We start from the raw sequence: 18,493 nt of genomic DNA on the forward strand, positions 1-18,493 counted from the left end.
GAAATATTTTATAATAGTTAATGACAGTCTAAAGATAATTTTATAACTTAAAAACATACAAATCAAGCATTTTTCTGTTATATTATTTAATGCCGACATTAGGAACAGAAAAAAAGAGATTTGACAGTAGTCGACAGGGGGTGCCGATTACTAGAAAAATATAATTTTTGACCCATTTCACCAAAACTTGAGAAAAGTATTAAAAACTAAAAACTACTCAAAAAAAAAAAAATTTGAGTCGGCAGTTGCTTTTATTTGTGCTTTTTGACCAACTTTTCAAAATTAAGTTGATTTTTTAAATCAGCTATTTGACGTTTTAGATAGAGGTGGCATTTTTGAAAAAAAAAAAAAAATGTTGGCTATCCAAAGGAAAAAGATTAATTCACAAATTACAAATATAAGAATGACATTTTTTTTCTTTTTTATTTATTTTAATTGAAAATCCATACGTTACTGAAGGTAACCATACTACACTGAGGGAAAAATCCCGTTGCGAAATCAAGCACGTATGTTGTCATTTTCGCAACGACCCGTTGTTATTTTTTTCAACAACGGCTGTTGGTGAATTGTACATGAACGTGCTCAAATTGACACCGAGACGTGGTCAACTTTCGGTACCAACAACAGCCGTGCTTAATTTGTCCACCGATGTGCTCAAAATGACAACGTTGGGTTTTTAATATTGGTAATTGCAGCCGATTACACACGAGTAAAAAATGACAACGGTGGTGCATGATTCACACACGGTCGTTGTCAATATGACACCGGTCGTGTATGAATTATGCACCACCACCTGCATAATGATGCACCACCGTTGTTACTTTGTACACCGACGTGCATGAATCGTACACGATCGTTGCCATTTTAGCAACTACCGTGTATGAATCATGCACCACCGTTGTCATTTTCTTACTCGTGTGCAATCGGCTGCATATTTTCCATTTTTCCGTGTTATTGAAAGAAAAAGGACGCATTGTGCAAAAATTTATTGAAAATGAATAATAATTCGCAAGATGCTCAAAATATTATTGGTGAGTTGTTAGAAATCGATGGCAATATTGTTGTGGTTCGCGATACAAGCCATTGCAGCAGTCAAGATGCGGAAAACAATGAGGACGATTATATGTTAAGGGAGTTCTTAAAAGGAATAAATATGTAGTCTCTTTTTGAACAATTAAAAGGTAAGTAAATAAAAATGAAGTTTTCAGTTAAGCAGGGTAATTAACATAGAATTTTCTTTTTTGTTCTTTTAGCATCACATGTATCATTTCGCAGTTTGCGAAAAAAGAAGATTTAAAGGAAGCAGTGCCACCATTGGGACTGCGTGTTGAATTCTGAGAAAAGCTCTTTGCTTGGAAAAAACGAGAGGTACGTATTATTTGTATTACAGTGTTGAACTCAGTATTAATATTGTCATAACAATAGCTCGGGATTGATGACGAAACTATGTCAGTTTAAAATAGGTGAATGGTGGAAACGCAACGAGACACCTACAAGTACTCCTGGTACTCCCGACACTACAGGTTCGAACTGCTCAAAAGCCAAAGGAATTTTGTCAGAGGTAAAGTAAGAGTAATATTTGTGTAAGCATAGTTAATGTAGTTTTTTAATTAATATAGGATCTAACGGAATTGTTAACACATACCTCGAAGGGGAACCTACGCTTGAATGTAGAAGCGTTAATAAGAAATTAAGTGACGAGCAAAGAAATGATATAATTAATATAATTATTGAAGATATTTTAACCAACAATGTTGCTCTTTACACTCAAGACTATATGCGCATATTGGACGAAATTTGTTCCGTTTTTCCTCTTGAAAACGAAATGAGGGTAAGATTAACAATATAAGCAACGTATCTGATTATGTAGTTTCTTAACTTATAATATGTCTTTATTTTTAGGATTATTATTACATTTCAACAACAACGCAGAACGACGCAAGCGGAAAACTTTATGCCAAGTATAGAAACAAGAAGCCCAAAAGAATAAAGCTTTTGATTTCCGAACCTAGCACAAGCAAAGCAGCAACTCACACGTCTCCTAATTTTTGTAACAAAGATGTTCCCGAAATTAATGAATTAGTTGAGATTCATTGAAAGCTTCCTTACTAAGAGAATGTAATGATTGGGGATCGATCTGCAAAAAATGGAAAAGATCTTTTAACATACGGCAAAGAGATATAAAAAAATGGCCGAAGTTGTCCGATGCAAGAGTTTCAGAATTGGTAAGTAGCCATGAGTCAAATATTTATGTATGGCATTTTACTTATATCCTATGAATAATGGAAAAGTTTATTTCAGATTAAAGTTAATTTAATTTGTTTCTATACATTAAATATATGTAATTCAAATTGTTTTGTTAAATTAAATATGTATTTATATTGAATGTATTTATATTGAATTTATGTAATTGGTTTCGTTCATTAAAAATTTAAAAAAATTTCGTTTCTTTTACTAAGGGTATAAAATGGGAAAGGAACGGATATCAAAAAAAATGACCACCATTGGTTTCAATCTGACAACGGACGTTGACAATCCGACAACGGAGCGTTGACAATCTGACAACGAAGCGTTGACAATCTGACAACGGGGCGTGCTCGAAATGACCACGTATGTGCTCATTTCATGCACGTCTGTTGTTGAAACCGTTGCCAAAATCTCGGTGTCAAAATGACAACGGCGTGCTCATTTTGATACCAAACGTGGTTGATACACTATCATACACGGATGTGGTCGTTTCATACACGGATGTTGTCATTTTTTCTCTGGGTGTATTCTTGATTTTCTACCTATATTTGGTTTAGAATGATAATTAAATAAACACTAACGAAATTAATTTCAAATTCTGTGAATTAGTAATACACCATTATTTTATACTATTTGAAATAAAAAAATATACATAATAATATATTTTTGCCGACTACTGGCAAATAGACATGCCGAGCATTGGAAAATGGTACCGACTACTGGCAAAATACTACTATTTTGGTAAAATTGCAAATTTTGCCAATTTAATAAAAACAAATTCAATTGTTGTTTATTTTTTCGAAAAGTAAACAAAATTTGGAATCTGAAAAACTTTGTTTTTCTGCAATTGAAAGATATCACTCAGAATGTTGAAAGATTGAAAAATCGAAAATACTAAAAGTGTCGACTACTACCCTATTTGAATATTTTAATGGTTTATGACAAAAGTTGCCTTCCACGTCTTCGTACAGACCCCAATATAACGGCTATATTCGGTATTTTTAAGAATTTAACGGATTTTAATTATTTATTTTTTATTTTATTTATTTATTTATTTTTTTTTTTTTTTTGAAAATTTCCAAAATCATTCCAAATGGTGGATATTATTCAAAGTCATGCTCAGCCGTATTGACTGCTTTTTTACCTGTTTTTTCCCAAACTTCAAAGTTTGAATTATTAATAAGAACAAGTAAAAAAGCTGTAAGTTCGGCCAGGCCGAACTTTTAATACCCTCCACCAATTGGTACAAATTTGGCAATTTCCAAAAAATAAAATCCGTTAAAAATTCTGTTAAAATCTTAAAAATACCGAATGCTTATACGACGAGGTGGGCCTGCATGGGCAACTTTTGTCATAAGTTATTACACTATTTAAATGCGAAACTTGAAGAAAAATCTGTTTATAATGTTGCTAAAATCATCAAAATACCGAATATGGGGGGTACCGTTATATGGGGGCTATACGAAGACGTGGACCTGCACCGACAATTTTCTGGCATTGGCTGAAGTATCCATTACGAACTTCACATGCGAAATTTGAAACAATCCCGATAAATAATGTCGCTAAAATCATCAAAATACCGAATTATGGGGGGGGATTACGGTATATGGGGGCTATATGAAGATGTGGACCTATATGGCCCATTTTCTGTTTTATGCTGCAGTATCTATTACGAACTTCAAATACCAAATTTGGAACGATTCCGCTAAATAATGTCGCTAAAATCATCAAAATACCGAATATCGGGGGGTACCGTTATATGGGGCTATATGAAGACGTGGACCTACATTTCTCATTTTTTGACTTAGGATGTAGTGTCCATTACGAACTTCAAATACCACATTTGAAACGATTCCGATAAACAATGTCGCTAAAATCATTAAAATACCGAATATCGGGGGGTACCGTTATATGGGGCTATATGAAGACGTGGACCTACACGTGGGGGGGGGATTACGGTATATGGGGGCTATATGAAGATGTGGACCTATTTGGCCCATTTTCTGTTTTATGCTGCAGTATCTATTACGAACTTCAAATACCACATTTGAAACGATTCCGATAAACAATGTCGCTAAAATCATTAAAATACCGAATATCGGGGGGTACCGTTATATGGGGGCTACACGAAGACGTGAACCTGCACAGATAATTTTCTGTCTTAGGCAGTAGTATCCATTACGAACTTCAAATGCCAAATTTGAAACAATTCCGATAAACAATATCGCTAAAATCATTAAAATACCGAATATCGGGAGGTACCGTTATATGGGGGCTGTATGATAACTTAGACCTACATGGCCCATTAACGAACTTAACCTGCCTACTGGCAAAATATACATGTGTGCAAAATTTTAGCCTTCTATCTCAATTTGTTCGAAAAATAGCGTGATTACAACAGGCAGACACACAGACAGACAGACGGACATGGGTAAATCGTCTTAGAATTTTACGCTGATCAAGAATATATATACTTTGTTGGGTCTGACATGAGTATTTCGAGGAGTTACAAACGGAATGACAAAATTAATATAGTATGGTGGAGGGTATAATAATGAAATCCGAAGATCTTACGTACTATAGGCTGGTGACATACGGCCATCGACAAAATTGATTGATATGTTTTGAAATATTGTTCATGAAGATCGGGAGGTACCAGAAGGAAGGGAGATAGGAAAATGTTTAATTTGGATGAAATAGATTATTACCTTCTATCTACCAACCATTCAAATAGCCCATCGAAGGGACGGACATCATTAGATCAATGTCAAATGCCTAGATACGGATTTCGTTCAAACATAAACAATTATGTGTTTGAGACCCTTTTTTGACCATAACAACTGATAGGCTCATGTCTTTATAGCTAGTCACTAAGACATCATATATCACGCTTTATTACAGTGTCTAGAGTCATTCGTACTCTGGACTTTGCCTTGCCGGTTGACAAAACAGAACCAGAGGGAAAAAAACATAAACAAAACCAGCCAACGACTGAAGTGAAGTGGTTTCCCAAGAACTGCGGTAGGTTAATCACAATTTCATTAAAATCACCAATGACTAATTTATTGTTTACCAGTAGCTTAGACAACAAAATAACGTAGAAAATTAGACGACAACAACAACAAATCAAACACCACTATGACTACAACAAGTCCATATCATATCTAAACAATGGGTGGTTCAAAGCTACTCGGAAGAAGAAGTTCTTGAGGATTTGCAGGTAGCCGCCGATTTTGCAGGCTGGTGTTATCAAACAAAAACTTCCGTACAAAAACAGCTAAGCGTTTTATTGCCAACTGGCTCAAGCATTATAAAATGTAACCTTCACCCGCCACACTCCTCCCCGCGAGGCTTATCTGGGCCAGCAGGTGAATTTATTTATTGGGCCATTATTATCTTGAAAATTTGCTGAAGCAGCCCAAAGTGGTTAAAAGAAAATTACCGGCAAGGCTATAAAAGTAAAAGTTAAGCAAATATTTGCAAACATTTGCGTCTGAACGGTGTGAGGGAGAGAATAGAAAGCTCCAAAAGAAAGAAAAGAAAAAGAACGAAGTTTTTAAAATGAAATTATTCCAAAACATAACAATAGCCCTGGTGGCCTTATTCGCCACACTGGCCCAGGGTCGTGTGGCCAATATTGGCAAACAGTTAATTGACACACGAGTCATTGGTGGCAATGATGTTCCCGAGGGCGCCATACCCTTCCAGGTGTCGATACAAAACACATTTGGTGAACACATCTGTGGCGGTTCCATTATAGCCCCCCAATGGATTTTAACAGCCGCCCACTGCATGGAGTGGCCAAAGCAGTATTTAAAAATCGTTACCGGCACTGTGAATTGGACCAAACCCGATGCGGAATATTTTGTGGAGGATGTGAAGATCCACTGCCTCTACGATCAGCCAATGTATCACAATGACATTGCCCTCATCAAACTGGCCAAGCCCATAGTCTACAATGAAAAAACAAAGCCTGTGGAACTGGCCACCAGCAATCTTCTGAAGCAGGGTGACAAATTAGTACTGTCCGGCTGGGGCAGCACCAAATTGTGGGGCCGTACTCCCGATATCTTACAAAGTGCCGAACTCGATTTTATGGAACATGAGAAATGTTCCGGGGCTGTGAGAAAAGCTGAATGGCTGGGCCAGGGAAATATTTGCACCGACACCAGCAATGGCAAGGGTTCGTGCCACAACGATTCCGGTGGTCCACTCTACGATGCCGTCAACAAGGTCTTGGTGGGCATTGTCAACTGGGGTCAACCCTGTGCCGCCGGATATCCTGATGTATTCGCCAGTGTTGCCTATTATCATGATTGGATTTTGACCAATATGGCGGGAAGTGGTAGTTGTTAGAAGAGAGAGTCTCGTAATGGAGTGAAGGCCATAACGAACAAATAGTTTTAAGGCAGAACTTTAAAATTTAATGTGCTTTCATACCAAAACTAAAATAAATATATATTTAATAAATATTATATAAATTATTTAATTAAAAAAATTATTAGTTTAATTTGAAGGTCAGTAAGTATATGATTGAGTGACTGACAACTGACTGACTTATTAATCAACACCCAGATAAAATGGCTTAAAATAGAATCTTAAAATATTGGATGAGGGCCAACTATAAGATGGAGGTGTGACATAAGCCTGGGTTTTTCAAAACTCGTCATATAAGTGTACGAAAAGCACAAAAGGTTACGTATGGTGATAGCGTTCATATTAAGGGATTTGGAGATCCTAGAGCTCTGTAGGTTTGTCGATAATAAACAAAAGGAGCAGAGAAAATCATTTTGGAACTTCGTGCTGGAATATTAGAAAAAGTTGTAAAAGGTACTAAATATCGTACCATTTGTATTGGACAGACGGATCGAGCTTGAATTCTCAAATTTGGAAATAGAAGTCACTCCTGGGTTTTTTTTTTGTTTCCCTCAGCCATATGGCTAGAGAGGGTATATATCATTCGATACGACCAAAATGTGCCTCATCGAAATAACGGTTTAAGACCCCAGCTCTCTTTGGACCAAATTAGTTTCAGGACATTTGGAGTCGATCTAGCGATGTCTTTACGCCTCTCTGTCTGGCTGGTATGCTCGATAACCGATTTAGTCCAAATATGGTACATCTTTATATTATGATCAAACTTAGTTCAAAAATGGGTAATAGACCGATACTCCTTCGGATAACATGGCCATAACTCCTTAAATATTGAGTTTTCAGCGTTTTTATACCCTACACCACAAGGTGGTCAGGGTATTATGTCTTTGTGCATTTGTTTGTAACAGGCAAAAATAAACGAGATAGACTCATAGTTCCTTTTGATGATCTGCATAGAATCACATTCTGAGTCGATTTATGCATTTCCGTCCGTCCGTCCGTCTGTCCATGTATTTTTGTAAACAAAGTACTGGTCGCATTTATTGCCCGATCCAGATGAAATTTTGCACAAATCATTTGTTTGGCCCAAGGACGAACCCAATTGAAATTGGAGATAATCGGTCAAAATTTAGATATAGCTCCCATATATATCTTCGTCCGATTTGCTTTTTATTGTGCACCAAACGAATAGTATGGAATTTTGCACATACAACCAAATTAGGCATGAAAATAAGTATGCCAAATTTGATCGAAATCGGTTCAGATATATCAATAGCTCCCATATATATTGTTTATGCGATTTGTTATTTTTGTCCTCCGCAGCCGTAATATGCACTCTGTAACAACAATATTTGGGGAAATATATCAAATACAGCTAAGAAATACATTTGCTAAATTTTATCGAGATCGGTTCAGATTTGGATATAGCTCCCATATATAACTTCGTCCGATTTACTTTTGATTGTGCACCAAACGTCTAATATTTGCCCAAATGGGATGGAATTCGGAACTTACGACCAAATTGAGTCTAGAAACAAGTATGTTAAATTTGCATTTGAAGATCGGTTCAGATATAGCTATAGCTCCCATATATATTGTTCATCCGATTTGTCATATTTGTTACCAACAGCCGTAATATGCACTCCGTAACAATGATATTCAGGGAAATATATCAAATACAGCTCAGAAATATCTTTGCCAAATTTTATCGAGATCGGTTCCGATTTGGATATAGCTCCCATATATATTTTTATCCGATTTAAAATTAATTGTGCACCAAATGGGCAATACAAGTCCGAATTTCGGCTTTGGCATATTTAGTTAGTTATTATGCGCAGCTCTACTAAATTAGCAAAGTGGTGTAGGGTATCATAAAGTCGGCCCGCCAGACTTTAAGTTTTCTTTACAGCTTTAGGCATGCGTTATTGAATATTTTTTAAATGGCCATAACTTCCACTTCACAGAATAGGGAGGTACTATTATATGGGGCTATAACAAAACGTGGACCTGTGCAGACAATTTTCTGTCATAGGCTGTAGTATCCATTACCAACTTCAAATACCAAATTTAAAGCGATTCCGGTGAATAATGTAGCTAAAATCATTAAAATACCGAATATCGGGAGGTACCGCTATATGGGAGCTATACGAAGACGTGAACCTGCACACACAATTTTCTCTCTTAGGCTGTAGTATCCATTACCAACTTCAAATACCAAATTTGAAACAATTCCGGTGAATAATGTCGCTGAAATCATAAAAATACCAAATATCGGAAGATACCATTATACGGGGGCTATGTCAAAACGTGGACCTACATGACCCATTTTCAATACCAAAAGTCCTGCAGACTTAATATACATTTGAGTAAAATTTTATCAATGTACTTCATTTCCTTCGGAAGATAGTGCGATTTCCATAGAGGGACAGACGGACTGACATCGTTAAAGTGACATAAAATTTTATGCCGAGTGAGATAAGAGATTATGTAGGGTGATACATTTTTTTTTAAATTTAATTGAATGAAAATGTCGGAAATACCATCAAATTATAGAATAAGTTTAGACATGTTCGAATTAGTCACCTTTGGCACGAATTATTGCCTTCAAATGCCCAATTTAACCATCACACGCTGCCGAATATTGCTCTGGGGTATTTTGGCCCATTCGCAGTGAAGCGCTTGCTTGAGGTGATCGACACTTTGGTATTTTTTAATGCCAACCTTGCTTACCAAAATACTCCAGACACAATAGTCAAACGGATTGGTATCCGGAGATTTTGGTGGTGATTCTTTGTGCGCTGAAAATGAAGCGAGGAACCTCATTTCGTAATCATACTTGGGTGGCGCGTGCTGAGTGCGATGGTGCAGAGTCTTGTTGGAATGTCCAAGGTCTGCGACCAAAATGGTGGCGTGCCCAAGGCTTTAATACACCCTCTAGAATATTTTCGCGTTAAAAAAATTCGGCATTTATTCTGATTTATTTTGATGCCACTGTCGAGTGGAGAGCGACCATTGGCTGTTATGGCGGCCCACACCATCACCATGTCCGGCGCTTGAGTTCTGGTGGCCAACCGAAGGTGCACCTCTTTGGCAAGTAAACACGTTCATTTTATTCGTTTACAAACTTCTGGACAACGAATGTTTTCTCATCGGAGAAAACCAAATTCGACAGTTCACCACTTTCGGCCAATTGAAGCAACTCTTTAGCTCATTTGAGTCTATTTTCATTCGGTTGCTATGTAAGTTCTTGCACTTTTCGGAATTTTTAATGGCTTTACCCCGAACTTATTTTTCAATATTTGGTGAATGGAATATTGCGATATATTCAGCTCACGAGCCATTTTTCGGCCACTGTGACGCGGGTTTCGATCAAGTCGCTTCTTTACTTTTCGAATTATTTCTCCTGATGTTGCTATTTTCTTCCTTCCACTTCCTTGACGTCGGGCTACGCTACCAGTATCACGGTAACGAGCGATGCTACGAGACACAAAAGATTTATTCACATTTAAATGCTGGAGTGCTCTAACGATAGCCACTTGCGGTTTTCCAGTCAAACATAAAGAAATCACACTATCACGCTTGAAGTCCATTACGAATAATTTTTTTTTCTGGAAAATTCTCACCAAAATGCTTACGTTTGTAAACAATACAATGAGCTGTCACTGGAATAATTTTAACAGCTGTCGGACGGGTGGCTTAGAAATGACAGCAGTCTGAAGTTGGTTGCTGTTTTTTCATCTTACCCTGCACATCATATTTATTTAGGTCCGATACGAAATGATCAATATTGATTCAACAATTTGAATAATCATAATAGAAGTCAAACTATATTTAAAAAACCGAAAATTGGCTGAGGGTATACATCTGTCGGCAAAACCGACCAATACTTTTTAACCTGTTTTTAATAAAACTTCAAAGCAAAAGAACACATTATTTTTCAATTTTTTGTGACCGAAGAATAACTACTTTTTTTGGGGTATCATGTCCCGCAGGTTGATTTGTAAGTAGATATGACTGCCTCGTGGCAGCGAAAATGTCACATAAACTCACCTCAAATACAATATTTTCTCCTTCTTCAGTTGACTTTTAATCTGAGCTCAGCTTTACTTGATTCTACTCGCGAGCAGATATGCTTCAATAGTACGACATTCACAAAATCAGAACCATTGAAAAATACTGTGCTCAGAGAGTAACAGAATTGAGAGAACTTGAAAGTGGGACTCCCTGAGAAGATGTGTTTTACAAGAAGTTTAGTCCTACTCTTTTGTTGTTATGTGGGAGTGCGGGAATGTTCGTGTTTGAAAAATTAGTGTGGGAGTCAAAATGTTCGAAAAAGAGTAAAAAATTACTCTTAGAGTGAAATCGAGTCATTCCTAGCTGGCAAACAGGTTTTAATATTGTAAAGGCCAAAAGGCAGATGGGCTACAACTTAGCAGCTGTCGGTTAAAAAAAAAAACACATATTTAGACAAGGTATAATAAAATATAGAAGAGTAGGTAAAGCATGCTCTGATTTCGAGCGAATTTTACTCTGACTCGAAAACCAGCAAAGCATACTTGCTCACATTGAGACATAGAAAAACAGAGTTTCTTCGATTTCCTTGGTCATTCTCAGAAATAATCTCACTCGGATTCGAACGAGTTTCATTTTCGACTTTTTCTCCAAATTCTCTAATAAAAGAACCAAAGCTTTTTACCTTTTTGTGGACATTTAATGATACCCCCGTTATAGTAATGAGTTAGTAAGATGATTGGTAAGTAGTTCCTATGACTAAAAATTGGTTAGGAACCCATTATTTTCTAATCATTTGTTTAGTGATCTAGATTTTCTTCCATGAAAATGTCTGTTTCAGACCCCCATACAAACCATTGTAACCTCTCATCGAAAATAAAATCTCTCAAAAGATAAACAGAAACACACATTTCGCCATTTATTACCAACTCCCAAAATAACAAATAATTTAAAACAACTGAAAATTATTTCCAAATTCACGAAATTCCACCTCATGGAGCATTGGCGCAACCCTGAATGAAAGTTCGAATCCAATCGTTGTAGAACGAAACCTTGGCAAAGACATCGGGGAAACCATAGCCGCAGGGTACACCCCAATTACCGATGCCGACCAAACGACCCTTGGCATCAACCAAGGGGCCGCCAGTATCACCATGGCAGGCTCCCGATCCCTGAGGTGGCTGGACACAAACATGACCCTCATCAACATCATCGGCATATTTGCCATAGATACGTTTGCACTCCTCGTTGCTAATAACGACACCCGATAATTTCTTCAAATCCGAGGGGAAATAACTCTGACCCACCTCCGTATTACCCCAGCCGGTCATGGTAACCACATCACCTTCCTTCAGCTCATCCAATTGGGACAGAGTTATGTTTTGGGTCTTCTCATCATACAGCACATAGGTGGCCAAGGTTAGCAGGGCAATGTCGTTGTGATAGAGTGGCTTATCGAAATTGCAATGAGTATAGACCTCCTCGACTTCATACATCCAGGCTTCGCCCATCCAGTCATTGGTGCTGGTGATCACCTTGATGTTGCGTTTCTGTTGGCCCGCCACACAACTGGCAGCGGTCAAAACATGTTTATCACCGATGATGACACCACCACAGTAATGGTTGCCATATTGATTCTGTATGGTCACTTGCCAGGGAGCCGAACCATCGGCAGCAATTTCACCACCAACAATACGCGATTCAATTTTTACCCGGCTGCGTTCCAAATCTTCAACTCTTTTGGGCAAATCGGCAAATCCCTTGTGCACCCTAAGGGCCTCCGTTGTAAGGGAGCTGGAGAGTACCACAGCCACCACAAGGGCTATGGTTGTGGTCGTAGAAAAACACCTCATTGCGAATGGAAAGTAATTTGTAAACTGTCCACCACAATTTTCAACTGGCCAGGTTTATACTTCGTTTGTCAAAAATATTGGATATTATGGAATGTATGGATCATAAAATGATATCTGCGATATATAGTTTCGATATCGAACATTTTTGCTTTTTATTTACCCTCGAGGGCAATTCAGACAGCAATTTATGGTATTTTTACTTGGATTTTTTCATTTTATCGAATCGTATGGATGGATTTTTATTGCCGGCCATTGTAATAATTTTATATTATTTACCGCATTTTCAATGACCAGATTCGATAAGACCTGGACGTGTTCTCAGACTCAAATCAGTTTGTGATAGTTGTTCTTTTGATTTGAAACTCAAGGTAAGTTAGAGATTGATTTTTTTAATTTTTGTCGTTGAAAGAAAATTGGTGGTTTTCCGTCGGCAATGAATCTGATATTTGTTTTGGATGTAGATACACATTAAAAAACACATCACCTCAGGCGAATAGCTCATTAAAATATATAAATTTAAATAATGGGTTACCACTTTCTGTCACGAGGTTCTTGAAAAAAAGTCAAATATTGTTGATGAGAAAATCTTCCGGTTTTAATGGGGAAACTTAATAAATAATCTCAAAAAATATACGCCTGAAAAAAAATCTTAAAAATATATGGTTTTGATTTGGAATTCCTAATAATTAAAAAAAAAATTCGTAAAAAAATTACGATCAGAAGATTTGAAAATTATTTCAAAAATTCAAAATGTTTGACACTCTATGGAGTAAGTTCCGAAGGAATGGGCCAATATTGTCCACTTCGTATCGTATCTAAATAAATATGATATAAATATTGCGTCGAGCCAGGTTTAGACTTCCTTCATTTTATATAAGATGTGTGATAATTTTTAGAAAATGCTAAAATGAGTTTGAGGTTCCAGATATAGTCGACAGAAGTATCCCATTTTTATACCCTCCACCTTGGAAAGGAGGGTATATTAACTTTGTCATTCCGTTTGTAACATCCTTAAATATTCGTCGTAGACCCCATAAAGTATATATATTCATAATCAGCATAAAATTCTAAGTCGATTTAACGATGTCCGTCTGTCTGTCTGTCTGTCTGTCCTCTGTCCGTCTGTCTGTCCGTCTGTTGAAATCACGATACAGCCCACATTATTTGACGTAGAGCTCCAAAATTTAGCATAGCAATTTGTATTGTGTCTCGGATGGTTGGTATTGAAAATGAGATATATTGGTCCACGTTCTGGTACAGTCGCCATATAGCGGTACCTCCCTATATTCGGTATTTTGATGATTTATGCCACATTTCTTCACGGATTTGCCTGAAAATTGGTATTTGTAGGTCATAATGGGTCCTAGTTCGTGTGGCGAAACATTGTACGTATAGGTCCACGTTTTGATATAGCCTCCATATAACGGTACCTCCCAACATTCGGTATTTTGATGACTTTGGACACATTTTTTAAAAAATTTCTCTGAAAATTGGTACTTGTAGATCATGATGGGTCCTAGTTCGTGTGGCGAGTCATTGTAATTATAGGTCCACGTTTTGGTATAGCCCCCATATAACGGTACCTCCCGATATTCGGTAATTTGATAATTTTTGCCACATTTTTTCACCGATTTGTCTGAAAGTTGGTATTTGTGGGTCATAATGGGTTCTAGCTCCTTTGGCGAAACATTGTATGTGTAGGTCCACGATTTGGTATAGCCCCAATATAACGGTACCTGCCGATATTCGACATTTTAATGGTTTTTGCCACATTTCTTCTAATGTTTACTTTACCCTAACGTGGAGGGTATTAAAAGTTTGGCCTGGCCGAACTTAATGTGTTTTTACTTGTCATACTTCATCTAATGCCGATAAAAAATTGGTATTGGCAAAATTACAAGAAAATCTAACATTTAAATCTAATTTTATGCGAAACCATAAATTCCATATTTATCTTAGGTTTCTGGTTGAGATAAATACTTAGATATAGTAAGTTGTAAGGAATCCAAGTCTGAATGGAATCGGATTTTAATTTCGCGTTTTATGAGCTTCATGGATATCCAAAATTTTTACCTTTTTTGTGGGAGGTACCAGAAAGAGTGCACTGATACATCACATCCCAGATATCTTGTTAGTAGGAATAATAATGGGATATGTGAAATATAAAGAAGACAGGATGCTTACTTTGGATTTAGTAATCATTTTTGTTATTCAAACTTTGACCCTTTGTGCCAGAAGAAATGATCCGATCTTTAACATCTTTATAATAAAAGAATATAGAAATAATAGTTAATAGAAATATCAAGTTTGAATGGAATCGGATATTAATTTTGCGTTTTATGAGCTTCATGAATATTCAAAATGTTGACCCTTTGTGGGGAAGGTAGCAGAAGGAGTGGACCGATACGTTCCATCTACACACCAGTCCTTGGGCTAATAAAAATATTGTGAAGTGTGTAATTTGAAGACAATGGGACTCTTACATCACATTTTATAAGAGTTATAATTTGTGGGGGAGGACTTGATGGAGTGGATCGATATTGTCCATTTTTGCACCTGACATAGCACTGATGCAAATATGAGGATTCGCAAAGTTGGAGCAAAATCGGATTATTCTTTTGTGTGCAGCCATATGGCTAGAGAGGGTATATATCATTTGATACGGCCAAAAGTTCCCAGTCGAAATAACGGTTTTAGACCCTAGGTCTCCTTGGACCAAAACTGTTTCAGGACATTTGGAGTCGATCTAGCGATGTCCGTCCGTCCGTCATTCTGTCTGTCTGTCTGGCTGGTGATCACGACAACTCTCGAAGGGAGTATCCAACTTGGTCCAAATTTGGTACATCGTAATATTTTTGTCAAACTTAGATCGAGTTAGAAAATGGGTCCACTCCTTCTGGTAGCTCCCCCAAAAAAGGTCGAAATTTCAAAAAATATATTTTTTTGCAACTTTGCAAATCCTTATATTGGCGTCAGTGCTAGGTCAGGTGCGGAAATGGACAATATCGGTTCACTCCATCAAGTATCTCCCCCACAAATGGTCAAAATTGTGAATAATTACAACTCTCATGGCTGAGGGTATAAAAACCGCGATTTTGGCAGCAGATTATTGAAAGAAAATATTAATATAAAAAATATTAAAAATAATCTTCCGGATTTTTACCGAAAATTCTTAAGAAAAAACTCTTCTTTAACTTCCTCAATGAAAAAAAATTTTAATTGATTTTTGACCAGGAAATCTTTAGATTATTCTTAAAATTCGAAATTCCTAAACGTAAGTAAGTAGGTGATCCTTGATTTCGGGTTTTAAAAACAAACCATAAAAAAATCCAACATTTCGGTTGACGAAAAAATGTTTATACAAATTCCACGATTTTACCCTTAAAAGCAGTAAGGAGAGTCAAAAGACGGGCGGGGTCGACTATATGATACCCTACACCACTATGCTTATTTAGTAGAGCTCCCGTAACAAAAAAAAAATTATTTGAAGTAGATCATACCACCTATCAACCATTGGCTTTAGAGCAGATTAAATTTGGTTTCAAAGGGAACTAATATATGGGAGACATATTTACCAAATTTGACGGAGACATTGTTATTTTTTTGTACTAAATGACATTCCTATAGAGTGCATGATATCACATCGAGGAGGATTATACTATATATGTGAGGGACTTAAACATCAAATCGGATGAAACATATATATGGGAGCCATAGTTATATCTGAACCGATTTTCACCAAATTTGATGTACTTGCTTATAGACTTAATTCGGTCGGATGAGCCAAAATTCCGGTCATGCGGACTGATATTGGACATTTGGCAATTAACCCGAAATCGGTTGAAGATAAATATAGGAGCTATATCTAAACTTGAACCGATTCTCACCAATTTCAATAGGGATCGTCCTTAGGCCAAACAAATATTGTTTGGAAAATTTGATCTCAATCGGATGATTAATGCGACCTGCATATTGTTCACAAAAATACATGGACAGACGGATGGACTGATATGCATAAATCGACTCAGAAAGTGATTTTATGCAGATCATCAAAGGAAATTGGGGCCTATCTCGTTTCCTTTTGCCTGTTACAAACAAATGCACAGAGACATAATACCCTGACCATCTTGTGGTGTAGGGTATAGAAATACGAAAAAGACCCCTTGTGGTGGCTCGCTTGATTTGAATTTTAAACAAAATATTCCTCGTATTTTGATCTGCAATATTGCCGAAAACTCTATATAACTAAAATGCACGCTTTCTAGGGTATCTTAATCCGAAACTTTCAAAAAAATTTTGAAGAGGGGAGCATTTTATCACCCTATTTAGGTTACTTTGATATGTTAACTTTCAAAACGCCGACAAATATGTCTTCCCTTTTTAGACACATATATCTTCTCTACTTTTGGCATAATCCTGCAATAAAAATATTTTCAAAGTTATTTCTGAGTAATTCAAAACATAAACTTTGTTATTTCGTTTATTATTTTCATCAGATTTTGAAACGGACCTTAAAATTGCAAAGCAAAGTTCCCGTGCTTCCCCAAACCACTATAGGGTAGTTATAAATCGATTGTTTACAATATTTATTATTTAAACAATAAGCTTTGTTGGACCGTTTGTTTTTTCTTATTTTTACTAGGTGTCCGATACTCCGAAAAGATAAAACCAATAATTTTTTCATAATCATTACTAAGTAATAACTAAACTTTCGCACCAGAGCTGTAAAGATGTCATACAGCAATTAACGCTAATTGCAGCAGTTAATTGTGCGACCAAAACAAAAAAGAGAACAATAACACCAATAATGGAAAACCCACCAAGAATTCCAACAAAATTGTCCCCAACAAAAATAAAAAATTATATGATTGGTCAGTTTTGGGAACGGTTGGAATGTGTGCGTTTTATGGCCTGATAGGCTCGCCCTGGTCATGGAGGCGGCGGCATTTTCTCTCTGAACCCCAAGCACATAAATATCGGATCGTAATGTCATTAACGGCACATTATGACCAAAACAACGCGTTTTTACTGTCGCAAAATAAAATAGAGTCTTAAATAAAACAATTTTTTTTCAAAATTTGCCAAACGAACGGAAAAAAATGCACTCGGGTGACCCAGTTCCAAGAGCCATAAAGGCGTGGCATATATCATTGTTGGTGGTTTTTATCATACTGCAGTGCAGTGAGACAGAGGGAAAACGTATTCATCACAGCTATCAAAATGAAGCCACTCCCCGTTTGGATGGACGCATTGTGGGCGGTGAAGATGCTCCCTTGGGCTTTGCACCCTATCAGGTATCCATACAATCGATATTTGGCACCCATCTTTGTGGCGGTGCCATCCTAGATCCAGAATGGATTATCACAGCCGCCCACTGTGTGCAGGATTATCCATTGGATGTGTTACGTGTAATAACAGGCACCAACAACTGGCATGAACCGGGAGCTGTTCGCCAGCTTGCAATTGCCATACCCCATTGTCGCCATGATCAGCCAGAATTTCACAACGACATAGCCTTGGTGCACTTGAATGAGCCATTGGTCTTTGATAACTTAACCAATAAAATTGAGTTGTCCCACGAAGTACTGAAGGAGGGCGATGTCGTCACCATTACCGGTTGGGGTGCAACGCGATTGAATGGATATCCTCCAGATCTTTTGCAGAAATGGGATTTCAATTTTATACCCCACGAAGAATGCCGCCGTAGATGGGAAAATGATGAGGGTGTTGGTGTGGGCCATATTTGTTCAATGACGAGAGAGGGAGAAGGTGCCTGCAACGGTGATTCGGGTGGTCCAGTGACATTCAAAGGGAAACTGGTGGGCCTGGTTAACTGGGGTGCCCCATGTGCCCGCGGCAAACCAGATATGCATGCCAGCACCGTTTATTATCGTGATTTTATACAACTAGCTTTGAGTCAGTGTACTAGGTTAAGGGGTTAAGGGAGGGCATCAATGTGTTCGATGATATATTTAAGAGAAATAAATAATAAATTATATTTTACATTA

The 18,493-nt window shown here is 37.2% G+C and overlaps 3 protein-coding genes and 1 long non-coding RNA gene across 4 annotated transcripts; 3 read left to right on the plus strand and 1 right to left on the minus strand.

Moving 5' to 3' along the window:
- The first annotated feature begins 484 nt into the window (after window positions 1–484).
- LOC131802300 (uncharacterized) lies at window positions 485–2,295 on the plus strand. The gene is made up of 5 exons (XR_009342137.1): window positions 485–1,181; window positions 1,254–1,368; window positions 1,426–1,561; window positions 1,620–1,831; window positions 1,903–2,295. It is a non-coding gene; the product is annotated as an uncharacterized LOC131802300 (long non-coding RNA).
- Window positions 2,296–5,734: 3,439 nt separating this feature from the next.
- On the plus strand, window positions 5,735–6,717 carry LOC101896001 (chymotrypsin-2). Its single transcript, XM_005179428.4, has one exon. It carries the CDS (start codon window positions 5,809–5,811, stop codon window positions 6,601–6,603), a length of 795 nt encoding a protein of 264 aa, XP_005179485.2. The 5' UTR covers window positions 5,735–5,808; the 3' UTR covers window positions 6,604–6,717.
- Window positions 6,718–11,526: 4,809 nt separating this feature from the next.
- Window positions 11,527–12,527, minus strand: LOC101895824 (chymotrypsin-2-like). The gene has a single exon (XM_005179427.4). It carries the CDS (start codon window positions 12,483–12,485, stop codon window positions 11,625–11,627), a length of 861 nt encoding a protein of 286 aa, XP_005179484.1. The 5' UTR covers window positions 12,486–12,527; the 3' UTR covers window positions 11,527–11,624.
- A 5,027-nt stretch (window positions 12,528–17,554) lies between these two features.
- On the plus strand, window positions 17,555–18,493 carry LOC101894894 (chymotrypsin-2-like). The gene has a single exon (XM_005192025.4). The coding sequence runs from the start codon at window positions 17,585–17,587 to the stop codon at window positions 18,425–18,427; it is 843 nt and encodes a 280-aa protein (XP_005192082.1). The 5' UTR covers window positions 17,555–17,584; the 3' UTR covers window positions 18,428–18,493.

Source organism: Musca domestica, unplaced genomic scaffold (assembly GCF_030504385.1).
Source record: "Musca domestica strain aabys unplaced genomic scaffold, Musca_domestica.polishedcontigs.V.1.1 1, whole genome shotgun sequence".
Lineage (NCBI taxonomy): Eukaryota > Metazoa > Arthropoda > Insecta > Diptera > Muscidae > Musca > Musca domestica.